At 65.0% G+C, this 15,124-nt stretch overlaps 1 protein-coding gene across 1 annotated transcript; it reads right to left on the minus strand.

Annotated features, from left to right (window-relative positions):
- Positions 1-3,824: 3,824 nt before the first annotated feature.
- Positions 3,825-10,152, minus strand: GPR132 (G protein-coupled receptor 132). The gene is made up of 3 exons (XM_006925689.2): positions 10,098-10,152; positions 6,781-6,902; positions 3,825-5,729 (listed from the first exon to the last, which is right to left on the minus strand). Exons 2-3 carry the CDS (start codon positions 6,785-6,787, stop codon positions 4,600-4,602), a joined length of 1,137 nt encoding a protein of 378 aa, XP_006925751.1. The 5' UTR covers positions 6,788-6,902; positions 10,098-10,152; the 3' UTR covers positions 3,825-4,599.
- Between the last annotated feature and the right edge of the window lie 4,972 nt (positions 10,153-15,124).

Consider the following 15,124-nt stretch of genomic DNA (forward strand, 5'->3'; position numbering starts at 1 on the left):
CTGCCCTTGCAGACAGTCACACTAGGGGCTGGGGTTTCAGCATCCGAATTTGATGGGGACACAGTTCAGTCCGCAGCAAATCTCCAGATAAATAGATCAAATTTATAAAGAACTAAGCATGACCATCTGATAAGTAGCCAGTACAGGAAAATCAATTACATTTCTATACACAAGTAATAAACCATTTTTTATATTTAAAAAGATGTTAACGATGCCATGTGCAAAGCATCAACAAACACATCAGTACTCAGGAATAAATCTAACAACAAACGTGCCAGGCCCGAATGTGGAAGGGTGCAGCCCGCCGCTGCAGAAGCTCACGCCTCCGAGCGAAGGAGCACGCCGGGTCCGCCTTCGTAAAGGAGAGTTGCTGTCGAGATGTTCTCGGTTCTCTCCAAACTCATCTTCACATGCAACGCAATCCCAGTCGGAACCCCAGCTCGCTCTTATGAAAACTGACACGTTCATTCTAAGATTTAGATGGAAATACGAAAGCCCAGGAGCTCCGAGACCGTCTTGAAGGAGGTCAGCCAAGCTGTGTTGTGAGCTCTGGCGGAGCATGTGGCGGGCGCACAGCCTGTGATGGCAGTTCTCCTGCATGAACCCGATGGGTGTGCGGACACAGTCACAAGAAGCCCCGTGCAGGGAGGCTTGCGGGAGGGCCATCCGTTACGGCCACACTGAAAACAACCCAGATGCCCCGCACGACAGTGGACTGTCCCTACAGGGGCTTGGGGTGCAGTCTGGATGGAGGGGGTCCACTGTGCCTACTTCACTGAGATGTAATCACATACCACAGACCTCACCCTTTAAAGTGTTCAAACCCACGTTTTCAGTGTGTTCACGGGTGCGGCCACCACCACAGCGGTTTCAGATCCTTCTGTCACCTTGGAGAGAACCCCGGGCCTGTCAGCTGTTACCCCCAGTGCTGTCTCCCCAGCCCCTGGCAGCAGCTAGCTGTTTGCTTGCTGCCCCTGTGGGTTTCCCTGTCCTGGACGTCACACGGAAACAGCAGCACAGTTGGTGTGGCCTTTTGTGCCTGGGCATTCCCACGCAGCACGGCGTTGGTGGGGCTCACCCGCGTGGCGGGGTGTCAGTCCTGGGCACCCTCACACAGCACGGCGTTGGTGGGGCTCACCCGCGTGGTGGGGTGTCGGTCCTGGGCACCCTCACACAGCATGGCACTGGTGGGGCTCACCCGCGTGGCGGGGTGTCAGTGCCAAGCTGCACCACGGTGCACATGGCGACACAGACCGCTTACACAGCTGCGGCTGGGCGGGCGTTCCGGGGGTTCCTCCTTCGGGCTTCTGTGAGCACAGGCGTGCGTGTCTGTGTGGACACGTGCTTTCCTTCTCCAGGGTGGGTCCTGGCGGGGAGGGTTGCTCTGTCATGGGGTAGCTCCACGTTGGGCCACCAGATTTTTCACAGAGCTGCCCAACTGACCCCACCCACCCCACAGTGTCTGAATTCATGGCTCTGGCCATCCAGAAGGTGTGCAGGCCACGTGTCCTGAGGGAGGCACTGGGCACCGGTGTGATGGGTGGCAGGGAGCAGGTGTGCACGGGACGCCTCCGAGCAGGGCGTCTGCTGCACGCCCGGCCACCCCACGCTGCCCTGCAGGGCCTCTGCCTCCCCCCCGGACTTGGTCCCCACGGCTTGCTGCTGCCCGGCTGGGCTCCCCTCCCTGTGCTCTTCCTGCCCCGTGGGTTCTCAGGGTTGGCACTGAGGCCACACTCCGGCTGCTGTCACTGTCACCGACACGGGTAGCTGCCTGTGTCACCAGGTCGCTCGGGTTCTTCTCCTAAGAAGTAGCTTGGGGCCCTGGGGGCTCGAGGGGTCAGTCACCCCGGGGTGGACCCAGTGTGTGCGTGCAGCCAGCCTTGTGCTTCGTGGGACACCGTCACCCCGGGCACCGACGCTCCTCCAGCCTGCTGCCCCCTGGCGGCCGCGCTGGATGCTCGTGAGCGAGCTCGGCCGCCCCTGGGACACTCAGCCTTCGTGCGAGGGACTTGGGACCCGGGAAGATCTCGGGGAGGCTGCAGGACGCCTGGCTTCGGCGCGGGGCACGCACGATCCCAGTTAGCGCCCCAACAGCCCTGTGGGCCGGCACGGCGCCATTCCCGAATTATGGGGGAGTGGACTGAGGCGCGGGGGCTGGGAGAGCCTGTCCGCAGGAAGCCGTCCTCGGAAGTCCTGGGGCTTCAGGCCGAGTCCAGTGACGCGGGCAGCGGGGGCGCGCCCCACCAAGCCTGAGCTCCACCATCAGTGTTAGCGCCCCCTGGACACCCACGAGCATGCTGGCCACTCCAGGGGTCAGGCATAGGTGGCACCCCAGAGGCCCCGGCCAGACGGTTCAAAGCCACCTTCCCCGGCTACACAGCCTCCCCCAGGGCCTGGCCATGCCAGGTGGAGGTGGGTGAGCCACCTGCACTGCTGGGCAGCATGCTTGTCAGAGTGGGAAGCTGGAGGGCGTGGGGCTGAAGGCCATTATGTTGCTGGCAACTGCGAGTGTGGCAGACATCAGGGGAGCCTGGGTGGGACCCCGGCGGGTGCAGGGCTCACCCGTGCATGGCCATCTGTCTCTACATGGTGACTCGAGGAACAATGAGGTGCCTACTCAGGTATGGGTCCTGCCTGGCGACCTGGGAGGACAGCAGTGAACAAACAGCAGGGTGTCTGGTCCCTCGGGAGCCCCAGGTGGGGGCACGCCTGGGGAAGAGCCCAGAGTGTAGTGGGGGGGCGCCCAGGGGGCCCTCCTGGCTCACCTCCTCAGTGCCCACCTCCCTGCACGGACCTCAGAGCTTTGAGGGTGGACCTCACGGTGCCTCCGTGCCTCAGGTCACCGGGGGTAGCAGGAGGAGGGGATGACGGAGGGAGGGAGTGAGCTAGCAAATGAACGAACGAATGAACGAATGAATGGGCGAGGGAGGGAGTGAAGGCCACGCGCTGGCGGTCCCTCGGCTCTCAGCACTGGGAGACCCTCCCATGAAGTTTCCGTGCGCAACGTGAGTCAGGTGGAGAGGAGAACGGTTCGTGGCCGCGGCTGCAGACACGGTCACGGCGAGACCCCCACTCACCGCCAGGGAGGGGGCGTGGGGCGCGCACAGTGCGTGACACGGTGTCAGCCCCTAAGAGGGATTTAAATGAGTAAATCAAAGAGGAGACACAGGGACGGACGTGCAGAGGAAGAGGCCACGTGAGGACAGAGGCAGCGATGGGGGTGACAGGGCCACAGCCCAGGACTGTGTCAGCCCCAGGAGCTGGGGGAGGGGCCTGACACCGGCCGTCCCTCGGAGCCACCGGGAGGACCCAGCCTGTGGCACCTTGATCTCGGTAGTCAGTTGCAGCAGCCTTGGGAGGCTCAGTCCAGTCCTGAACATTCCAGACCATTCCAGAACCCCCAGCCACTCGGAGCTCCCAGGGCGCATGCCCCTCCCCCGAGCCTGGCTTCCTAGAGGGCCCCAGAGGAAGGCGTCTGCCTGAAAAGGCAGCGACGTGATTTCACTTAAGGGGACGTTGGGGCGGACATTCATTTTGCGTTTTTATTCTGAAGCTATTTTCTAAATGTACCTGCTCAATGTCTGTCACGGAGAGCGACAGTGGCTGGCCGCCTCACAGGAACAAGGACATAATTTAGCACAGAGGCCAGCTCAGCTTCCTGGACGACAAACCCCTAGCATGAGCCTGGAGCCCTCTGTCCCTGGCACCCGCTGTCAGTCTGGGCGCTGCGAGCAGGTGTGGCAAGCCGCAGGCAGAGGTGGGGGGTCAGCCCTGGCGAGGCCGTCACCGGCATGCTTCGGGTTCGGCCTGTGCCGAGCCCACGGCCGCTTCCCCCGACAACGAATCCAGGACGCCTTGAAGGGAGGGGATCCCCACCATCCTCTGGCCCTCCTTGTCCGCCGTCGCCCGTCCTGGCGTCCGCCGGGGTTCCAGCCGATGGTGTTTATGACAGCGCCTGCGACGCCGTGTGGCTGCCTGCTGGGGACCAGAGCCGCTGGCATCTGCTCCACAGCTACCCCGAGGGGCGCCCTTCGGCACCAGACCCCCCGGGAAACAGAGCCAGCCCTGCCGAGGGCCTCGGAGTGGGGCTCCTCCCTGGAGGCCTGTGCACCCCGCACTGACCAGGCGCTGCTCGTAGGTGCTCAGTGTGCATGGTCGTTGGGGGCAGAGCATAGAGGCCCACGTGGTACTGTCACAGCCATCGAAGCCACACCCACAGAAAAGCCCAGAAACTAAAGTCGTCTCCGTGGATGCCGATGTCATGACCGGGCCCCTCCCCACACCCAGCGTGCGCCAGCTGCCCCCAGCACCGGGCAGGCACGTGGCCTCTGCTGACAGCCGAGCCGGCCAGCCGGAACAAGCCACACTGCTTGCACTCACGGCTGTTGGGGACAGCGGCCCTTAGCCTGGGCTTGCTGTCACCTGCCATGTGGGGCCCAGAGGGCAAGCCTAGGGGTCTGGGACCCAAGGTGCAGAGGTTCACGAGAAATCGGTGGCACGTCTGCCCGAGGGGGCTCTGCGGCCAGCTCAGTGGACGGAGAAGTCACGCGGCTGGCCCTGGACTCCCGCGCTGGCCGTGAGCCCCGACGGCCAGCGGGCTCAGCAGGACTCCTCGCCCAGCCTCTCCGGGGCGCACAGCGAGGCCCACGCGCCCGGCCGTGGCCCTGGAGGCTGGACGGGCTGCGGGAACACGCAGCTGTCCGTGAGCGACGTGGGCGACTGTGCCTCGCCGGAGCCCTTCGAACGCACGAGCTCGGTGGCGTCCGTGTGGGAGTACCGCTCCTTCCACTCCCTGTGGATTCTGGACACTTCCTGCCGCGAGTGGCCCGTGGCCAGCACGTAGATGATGGGGTCGGCCACGCTGTTCACGGTGGACAGGCACAGGAACATCACGGAGACGGTGCACAGCCGGGTCTCGAAGGCGCACAGGGGGCCCGCGTCGCCGCCGTAGTAGGAGAAGGCGGCGGCTTTGGCGAGGAGCACCAGGTGGTAGGGCGCGAAGCACACCAGGAAGATGGCCACGACCGCGATGGCCGTGCGCTTCACCCCCGCCTTCTGGGCGGCGCTCAGGCCCTCGCTCCGCCGGACGCTCCTGAAGATGCGGTGGTTGGTGAAGGCGATGATGGACAGCGGGAGCGCGAAGCCCACTGCAAACCGCAGGTAGTAGTAGCGGGCGATCTGGCCGTTCGGGGGCGCCGTCTCGAAGCAGGTGTCCTTGACGTCCATCTGGAACACCGGGTAGTGAACCAGCCCCACGAGGAGGAAGACGGACACGCACACGAGCACGGCGGTCCTCTGGCGGCGGCGGCCCCGGCTCTCCAGCGCGTACACCACCGCCACGAAGCGGTCGCACGAGACGCAGCACAGGAAGAGGATGCTCACGTACAGGTTGCAGAAGAAGATGTAGCCGGTGACCTTGCAGGCGCCCGGGCCCAGGGTCCAGCGGTGCTGGTTCTGGACGTAGATGACCCAGAGCGGCAGGGTGCTGGCGTAGAGCAGCTCGCAGAGCGCCAGGCAGAACAGGTAGACGGCCAGCACGTTGCCCTGCAGGGCCTGCAGCAGCGTCAGCCAGGCCGTCAGGCAGTTGGCCGGCAGGCCCAGCGAGAACACGGAGCAGTACACCGCCACCACGAACACTCGGCTCACCTCGAAGGACAGGTTGCACTTCACGGTGTCCACATCCAGGGTCAGGGGCACGGAGACAGGGCCGGGCGCCAGCGTGGCGTTTCCTGCGGGACAGACAGGCGTGAGGAGCCGCCTAGAAGGGACTCTACGAGTCGCGGGGCTCCGGACCAGACACGCCAGACACCTAAGATCTCCAAACGGGCTTCTCGGAGTGGCCCGCGGCCTCGGGTCGCCAGCCCCACCGCGTCACGACGGGTCACAGGCTGTGCCCCACGAGTCCTTGCCACTCCCTCGGGTCCGTTTTCAAAAGGGCTGTTTGTGCACTCGAAAAGAAAGTTTCTTCTCTGGCTGCTGAGTGAAGGCTCTCTCGTGTGGTCCCCACGGAGTCTGGGGCTAGGTGACAGGTGACGCCTGTCTGTGCTCGGGCTGTCCCCACCTGGAAGCTCCTTCCTAAGCCCCCCACTGCTGTGCGAGGAGCCTGCCCCCCTCCCTGGCCCCCCGTAGTCACGGCCTGGAGGACGGGAGACAGAGAACCCAGAATCCGAGAGAGGGCGTCTCTGGAGTGACTCGGGTCCCCTCCCTGCTTCCCGTCGCCCTGCCAACACTGCCCCACCGAGACCCCTAGTACAGTCCAGTCTCCTGCCATCCGCTTGGGGCCACACGTGGCCAGGCACTCGGCCTCCAGTCTTCACCGTCCTACGCCAAGTCCCTTCTCTGTGCCCCGTCTGGTGACCAGTCCTGGGTGTGCCGGTGAGGGCCTGCTCACTTCCTTCATGGGTGACCTCCTGGGCAAAGAGCCTTCCCGGGGCGGGGCACAGGAGCCCCCAGAAGCGGAGGGTGACAGGGGACACCCGTGACAGCCCCGTGCCTGGGTCTCTCACAAGAAATGGCGTGACGTGAGGCCCAGGTGGGTGGTGGAGCCTCCCTCGCCCCGACCCCCATCCCAGCCCAGTTTTCCTAACTCCTCAAAGGGACAGGTGCTCTCTGAAGGCGTGATGGACAGACAGCCTCTGGCTTTATCACTGGTGAGTGAGTTTGAGTCTATTTTTGTAGGCTAATTTTTGACATAATTATCCCCTTTCTGAGACAAAGTACGGAAATTCTGCCGGTCTTTTTCCTACGAGTGTGAAGCCAGAGGCGGCACGGGGCCCTCACCTGGCATGTTCGCAGGTCCCAGTGTCCCGGCGCCTCTACAGTGGGCTTTTCAGGGCTCGGCACAGTACGTGTCACGTCTTATCGGTCCCGTTGAGAAGGTCACTCAGAGAGTTTGAAAGGACCTGGAAAAAGGAGGTTGAAATTGCTTTCGGGAAATCAGATTAAATCACATCCCAAGTCATCGGCAAACGGTCGGTGCGCGTTCACGACGAGCCAAGCCTTGCTTCCCCCCCGCGGGTGTTACACAGGAGGACAAGGGCTGGGCGTGGTGGCCTCAGCCTTCCTCCACGGCACAGCCGGTCCCTTAATATATAAAGAACGCTCACAGATCAATAAAAATCAGAACTGTCAGAGACAACGAGCAGATAACTCACAGAAGAAGCAAAAATAGTTCCCCCAAATCAAAAAGGCACTAAATTCCACTTATAAATAAAGGGACACGCACATGAACGTTTAGACAGCAGCCTTTTTTCCGCCTGTCGGGGAGCTCGGGGGTCGGGAGAGGCTGAGGAGGCCCATGCGGGGAGAGCTGGCACGCTGCTTCAGCGTGCTTCCCAAACCTCCGATGCGCTCAACCTTTGATCCGAGCCCTTTCTAGGAATTTTCCCTGATGAGATCATTCCCGGGATGCCAAGCCCACATGACGTGAAGCAAGTCTCAGCACGCCCCGTGCGGAAGGGGCCCGGACCCCCTGGAGAGCACCCACGATGCCCTCAGCCTTCGCTCACTCCGTCCTGTCCTAACCACGGACCGCAGGAGCCCCCGACACAGGAGTGCTCTAAAGCAGGGGTCCCCAACCTTTGTGGCACCGGGGACCGGTGCTCCTATGAGAATCGAGTGCCCGACGACCTGAGGCGGAGCTGAGGCGGTGATGCCGGCGCTGGCAGCGGCTGCAGATACGGATGAAGCTTCGCTTGCTCGCCACCGCTCACCTCCTGCTGTGCGGCCTGGTGCCTAACAGGCCACAGACCGGTACTGGTCAGCGGCCCAGGGCTTAGGGACCCCTGCTCTAAACCCATCCTCAGACGCTGTGCCCCGAGGGGCCCCTGGATCCCGTGTGCTCTGTGGGGCAGCCCACGCGTCTCTCAGCCCTGCAGACAGTGTCATGGAGGCCCAGAGGGGTGTCTGCGCTGGCTGCCATCATGCCGCCTGGGGCCAGGCCCCGGCCCCAAGCCCCTGCCCGATCGGGTGCCACGGGCGGGGTGGGGCCGCAGTCAGCCCCCCAGGAGCTGGCAAGCTGCCTCGACCAGCCTCCCAGCCTCCCTTCCCAGCATGCCTCTGCCACCTGGGAATCCCAGGAAGCCAAGACGTCTCCGGAAACTGCAGAGCTCAGCTGGGCAGACGTCTCCGGTGAGGCTAGAAACACGTGCCAAGGAGCGGCACGCAGGCGAAGAAGAGCCGAGATGTGCCATGGCGAGCGCCGTGAGCCGAGCCCGGCACCCTGCGACGGCCCGGGGGGCTGGGCCCTGCCCGCCCACTGCGCGCCATGGCCTGGCCACTGGGCGCTGTGGCCCAGGACCCGTGCTGGACTCTGTCTTCCGGTGACGGTCCGGGGGCCCCTGGCGGATGCGTGTGGGGCCTGCAGCCCAGCGAGAGACGCACACTCTGCAAGATGGAGGCCCAGCCCGGGGGGTCAGCAGGGCGCATGGGCCGGGGCCCCCTGGAGGAGCTGCTGGGGAGCCAGCCCCCCGTGAGCAGGGCCACCAACCCCCCGCCCCCTGCCCGCTTCCTTCATCAGAAGGGGCTGAGCTTCGCTGGGAGGGTTCCGGAAGGTGGGCTCTGGCAGCCTGGGTGGGAGCATGAGCCCTCTCCCCAGGGGTGCCCACCAGCTGTCCCCCTGAAATATGCAAGAGCACATGGGGTGGCATCTCTAGAAACTGCTTCTGCAAAACAGGAAGTGGTGGCCCACTTCCTCTGAGCCGTTTCAAAGGCTGTCCCCTGAGGGCACAGGCTGGTCAAGGTGGGGCGGGGGTTCCAGGGCAGCCCACTCGGCACCACCAGCCCGGTGCAGCCTGCGCAGTGCCAGGCGCTGATGTCCAGAGACTGGGCCACGTCACCAGCCATCGGCTGCCAATGCTCTGGCTAGACAGATGGGGAGGGGGAGCAGGGGACCACTTTGAAACAGTCAGCAGCCCCAGAACCAGGCCTGGGCCGGGACAGCCAACGCCTGACGCCAAAAAAAACTCTTTCCTTACATCACCCCGTGTCCCAGGCCACCTTTAGGGACATGGATGGGGGTCCCAGCTGCGGGGCCGGCAGAGCAATGACCGTGGTGGCTCTGACTCAGCGGGAGGCTGCTCGCCACCTGGCCGCGATGGCCCCTGACCTCAACACCACCTGTGGCCCATAGCCCCGTGCCCTCAGCCCAGTGGCTGCTGCACGCGGGCCAGCTGGCCTCCGCCGGCCATTGCCACCACCCCCAGGGCGCACCCGCGGCTACCTCGCCACGCCTGTCCACTGCGGGTCCCCTGAACACACCCAGCTCCCGGAGGAGAGAAGCTGGCCAGCTAGAGACCACGGGCTCTGGCGTGAGCCCACCCCACCCCCGTCCTCTCCAGTGTCAACTGAGGAACTTTCCAGAGACGCAGCCTCACGCACGGCGAGCCCCACGGTCCGGCAGGCTGACCTGCGGCCTCGGGATGCTGGGAAGCAGCCTGGGCCGGTGACCATCGCTGGCTCGGCCCCTCCCTCTGGGCTACCGTGCTGACTGGATTCACCGTCCTGCTTTAGGCAACCTCGTTCCTGGTGGGCCCCAGCCCACGACACGGCGCCCACGTGGGCAGGCGCTGGCCTCGCCGCCCCGTCCAGCCGGGAGACCTGTTTTCTGTGTCTCCCGTTCTCATCGGGCTTCTTACTGGTTTTAGAGCACATCTGCATTTCCTCGATGCCAGCGAGATGGAGCCCCCATCCCCAGGTCTATCCACAGTCACCTGGTGCCACCTTCGCCCCCGCGTCCCTCCCTCCACCTCCACCCAGAGGTGTCTGTCCTCATGCCCCACAGGCTCCTTGGCTTAGGAAGGCCCTGGAGGCAAGAGAGCCAGGTGCTTTGTACCCCCACACCTGCCCCGCCAAACACCCTGAGAATCAGCAACAAGCACAAGACACCCAGGAAATTCCCAGGGCTGTGGGGATCCAAGGGGGGCTCCAGGGTGGCCCTGAGCTCCTGGACCTGACAGCCAGGTGAGACCTTGCAGGAGAGTCCTGGGGTAGAGACTCTCACAGAGCAGACGGTCCCTGCTCCCCCAGCCCTTGGGGGACCGTGCACTGCTCCTCTCTTGGTGAAGGAGCCCCCAGCCGAGACCCTCGATCGAGCCCACCTTTACGCCAACAGATGGCCTCTGCTGCCGCCCCGCACGTGCAGACTCGCTCGGCCCGGCCGCCAGCGTCCGCCCCGCCAGCGTGTGCCCCGCAAGGAGCTTTCAGGAAGCAGCCAGGTCCCAGTGTGTTGTCTCTAAAAGTCCCCAACCACAGAGCGAGCCCAGGGTTGGCCGGTCGTGTGAGGTGCTGTGTCACTGGTGGTGACGCTGTGGCCTCGTTACTTTGCTGGGAGCAGACGACAGGAAACAGGACCAGATTCACTTCTCTTCACGGTTCTAACGACTCCCAGAGACAAGCGGCCCCAACAGACACAGCGGGCCCCACGGGGTGGCCAGCAGCTCTGGGGCCAGGGCCTGGCAGGGGGCCTGGAGGGCAGGGGGGCGCAGAGCGGAGCCAGCCTCCGAGACACTGGGGCTCCCCCAGAGCCCAGCGGACAGACACTGCTCGCGTGGCCCAGGCCGGCTCCTGACGCCCAGCGCCCAGTGCAGGCCCCACCGTCCTGCTTCCTTTCTGGGGGACCAGCTGGAGGAAACGGGCCCCTGGATGCCTCCTTCGGCTCTGCCTCCACCCTCCAGGGCCAATCACAGCCTGGCCCGGTGACCTCCGCTGCCGGGTTTTCCCGTGAGGGGCCACGTGGACACATTGTCCTTCACCAAGGCACCGCCTGCCCTGCCAGGCACAGTCACCTGTCTGTCACTGGCTTATAGGACGCCAGGTTAAACCATCTCTCATCCAAACACATGGCCCCACTTCCTCAACAGTACTGGTGGCCGACTGTCTGCCTGACCAAACCACCCTCATCCAATGGGCCGGTTCCGGGTTTTGGGGTGCCACAGAGGGTGCTGTGTCAGCCCCTTCCCTTTGCCACCACGGAGGCCTGACCCGGGCCTGGCTGCTGCAGCCCTGGGGGGCACTCGGGCACCTGTGCCAGCACAGCAGCAGGCCCCGCCCCGCGTGTTCCGGGGAGCCCCAGACCACAAGCCTCCTGGCAGGCGAGCAAGGCCTCCTCTCAGTCCCCCCGACAGCAGCTCCTCAGGAGGCGGGGGTGGCTGCCAAGTGCCTAGAAAGCTGGGCCTGGCACGTGTGCAGGTCTGAACACAGGGCTCCCCTCGGCCTTCTGGAAACACCTGCCCAGGGGCTGTGGCGTCCACGGACCACCACCCAAGGGTGTCGCCTGCCTCCCAGAAGCTCAGGCCCTCTGCAAGCGTGCAGCAGCAGGTGGAGTTGAGGCTCCGGGCACCCGAGGACCACTGCCCCTTGGCGGTGGCCTCCAAGGCCCCAGGACCCATGGACATCAGGCCTCGGCAGGGGCAGAGCCCACAGCGGGCCAGCCGGGCTGGGAGTCCCTGGAGGCGGCAGGGGCAGCCAACATTTCCCACTGGCAGCCAGGCCCACCCTCGGAACTGTTCCCCTCTGCACCCTCACGTAGGACTCCCCTGCACCCCAGTGGACAGGTCCAGGCGGAGAGCACAGATGCGACCCTCGGTGCCACGGCTGGTTGGTCAGGGGTGGCAATCAATTTTCGCCGTTCAGCTGAACCATCCTGCTGGGCTCTCCACAGGGTCTGGGAAGAGAAGGCTGGGCCTGAGGACAGGGCCGAGGGGTGTGAGCCTGGGGGGCAGCTGCGCCCACCCCACCTCAGGGCCCTCCTGTGCACTAATCCCCGACAGGACAGGAGGGCTACGGGAGGGAGGTTCCGGGCAGGTGAGGGGCGAGGGTGGAGCGGAGCAGGGGTGAGCTCGCCTGGCCAGGGGGCTGGGAGAACCCCCGAGGGCTGGGTCTGCGGGCAGGCGAGTGAGGTTCGCAGCCCCTCGACGACAGCCCCAGGCCCCCAGGAGGAGAGGGCCCCTTGCTGCTGCCTCCACCGGGCAGGTGCACAAATTATCCCGAATTTGAGAAATGACCCACCCTGCCTCTGTAGGGGTGACCCGATGGCTTGACTGTTCAGATTTGTCATTGAGATGCTGGGTGCCAACAGTGAGCCTACGTCGTGTGTCAGTCCACTGCTGTGACGCCCAGTCCTGTCCACTGAGGTGACCGCTGCTGCTTCTACGAGCCTTCCCGTCTTCCCGGGCTCTCGGCGTGTCCCCATCCTGCCGTGGAGCAGGGTGTGGGCCTTGGGGCCTCGGTTCCGCCCGATCAGGGGCCCTGGGAGTTCCCGGGGGACTCAGGTGCCCTCACAGTGGGCGGGGGTTCCCCAGGCACCAACTGGGAAGGGTTCTCGGGGCGGTTTGTGAGGGAGTGAGCCTGAGGGAGCATGGCTGGGGGAGGAGTGGGACTTTTGAGAAGTGTCACCCAGAGAGCTTGGTGATTCTGAAACCGTCCTCGCCTCCCATGTTCCCCTGACCAGGACCCGCCCTGCGTGTGAATCAGGAGTCGTGGTCTCAGCGAAGTCACGGCGTGTCCTGCTCAGCCCGGAGCGGGGCGCTTCTCCCCAGGGAGCCCACGCCACCCTGCCCCTGCACAGGCCCTGCTCTTGGGGCTGGGACCCTGTCTTCCCATGGTCGAAGGCGGCTGCTGCAGCTCCAGCCTTCACGTCTCCGTTCCAGGTGTCAGGAAGGAAGTTGAGGACAGTGGGCTCTCCCCGTAGGAGACGCCCCAGAGCTGTCGCCAGAGCAGTCCTGTCCCGGAGGCCACAGTGTGGCCTTCGACTTGGCTGGGCCCAGGCCACCGGGTCTGCTCCTAGCTGGACATAGAACATGCCTGTGGAGCCGTGCGCCGCCTGGGCACACGTGGACACCAGGTCCTCCGCTACCTGGGGGGACAGGTCTCGACAGGCAGGCGGGGCGCACTCTGGCCCCTGGATGAAATTGCCCCACATGAGAAAAGGGTGCAGAGGAGCGTAGGTCCGGGAGGAGGGAGGAGCCCGAGGCCGGGGAAGCTGGGGAGGAGCCTGGGGGAGGGGTGAGGAGGCCCCGCGAGGGCTGCACCCCGCCATGTGAGGGCGCGTCCCCCCAAAGCCCCCTCCCCGTGGAGCCCCCCGAAGTTGTACCTGCCCCGCCCTCACGAGACCGGATGGCCTTCGGCGGACAGCGTTGACGGACACTTTGGGGGATATTTTGGGGACCCACCGTCGCCATGTCTGCTGGGGGCGCCAGAGGGTTCCAGACAGCCGTGGACGGGGTTGCAGCCCCCTGAGTCCTGCTGGTGCGAGAGGCCCCCGCCTCTGTCTGGCCCCTTCGTCGGGGAGCCATAGGCGGGGGTTCACAGCCCGTTCACAGGAATCCCGCAGCCTGCAGCCCCGCGGCCCGGTGCAGCCCCGCAGCACCTCGAAACGGCCACACGTGCGTCCAGCCTCCGGGACGTCAAGGGTCACCCTTGGTGGCTGAGCGAGGACTGGGCCATGGACTACAAGGGTGGCGCTGGGAATGACGGGGGTCTCCTCCCACCGCACCCCCAAATCAGCTCAGGGGCTCGAAGGGCCCCCGTGGAGTGAACTGCGGAGCTCAGGGGAGCAAAGCGGCAGCTGCGGTCCTGGCTCCCCGTCCCTGGGCAGTCCCGCGGGGCCCCCACCGCGGGGCGCCCGATCCCCGCGCCAGCCAAGTGTGAGCTGCAAAGCCAAGGTCAGTGAGCACATGGGTGGGCGCCGAGCGCCAAGCGCCAAAGGCAGCACACGAGGGACGCCCGGGCACAGTGGACACGGGAGGCCAGAACAGGACAGCGACTGGAGGGGCCCGGGGAGCGGGGAGGCGGCCGGCACGGAGCTGGGCCATGGGAGGCCGGCGCTCAGGGCGCGGGCCCGGTGCAGGCAGAGCCTCTCCTAGGACAGGGCCCGGCCACACAGCCGCAGGAGGATGCAGTCAGCAGCTGTTTCATTAAGCCCCTACTGTGTGCCACGACCTAACCCCTACTCTGAAAGCAGGGATAAATTCTCTCCCCACCCCACGGGCCGGCTCCTTCCAGGAGTGTGGCCCGAGGCCCTGCTTTACAAACTGGATTGCCCTACAAGTGACACAGGAAGGCTCCCAGGGGCCAGAGCCACCCCAGACCCCCCAGAGGGACAGCAGAAGTGTAGCTGTGCAGGGCCCCCTCATTGCTCCCGCCCGGAGGGAAGACGGAGACTCAGCCCGGATGGGCGGGGGAGGGGGGTGCTGTCTGAGCTGCCTCCCTCCCAGCTCACCCCACAGTTCTCCTGGAGTCACCCGTAGAGGGGAAATGAAACAGAATCCTGCTCGGTGGACCCCTCCTGCCTCACCGCCTCCTCCACCCCTCCCCCACCCCATAGGCGGCCCAGGCTAGGGCTCCTCAGTGGCCCCCAGGGGACATTTTGCCTTTCTGGAGACATTTTTGGGGTTCCTTGGGTAGGGGAAACCAGAGATGATGCGAAACATCCCATAATGCACAGGACAGCTCTGCCCCGATAACAAAGTCCTTGGGCCCCAAATGTGCACAGTGCCGGGTGCCTGTGGGCAGAAGGGTCTGGAGCTGCTCTGGGGTCCCCCAGAGGGAGGAGCGTGGGTGGTCAGCTCTGCTTGAGCCAGGAGGCCAGAGAGTGGAAGGAGCACCCCCTGTGAGAGGGGCTGCCCCCAACCAGCCCCCAGGCTGTGACCCCAAGGCCAGGGCAGCTTGACCGAGGGGAGGAGCCTGCATGGCCAGGACCCCGCCCTGGGGCTCCCAGCAGCATCTGGGACCCCCAGCCTCCCCTACCTGTGACCCTGCCACAGGGGATAAACAGAAGTGACCTGGGAAGGGGTACTGCCAGGGGTGGGGCTGTTGTGGGTGCTGCCACGAGGCTCCCCTGCGCCACAACACCTTCCTGGGCAGACAGCACCCCACACGGAAATACTGCCTCCTAAGCCCTGCAAACCCCAGAAGCAATCCGGTTTCCTCTGCAGGGAGGTGACCGCAGCCACCTCAGCTGCCAGCAGTCTGGATCACACCAGGGCGGGGCCCGGCTGGGCTGCGGGGCTGGGGGGACCCGGCAAGCATTTACTGGGCACCTGCTGTGTGCACCTCAGATTGCCCTCAGTGGGTTCTGGAGGGAGGGTGGGGATCTGGCCCCAGGGGCTGACAGCCAGAGGAGGCA

The sequence above is a fragment of the Pteropus alecto genome, unplaced genomic scaffold, assembly GCF_000325575.1.
Source record: "Pteropus alecto unplaced genomic scaffold, ASM32557v1 scaffold8, whole genome shotgun sequence".
NCBI lineage: Eukaryota > Metazoa > Chordata > Mammalia > Chiroptera > Pteropodidae > Pteropus > Pteropus alecto.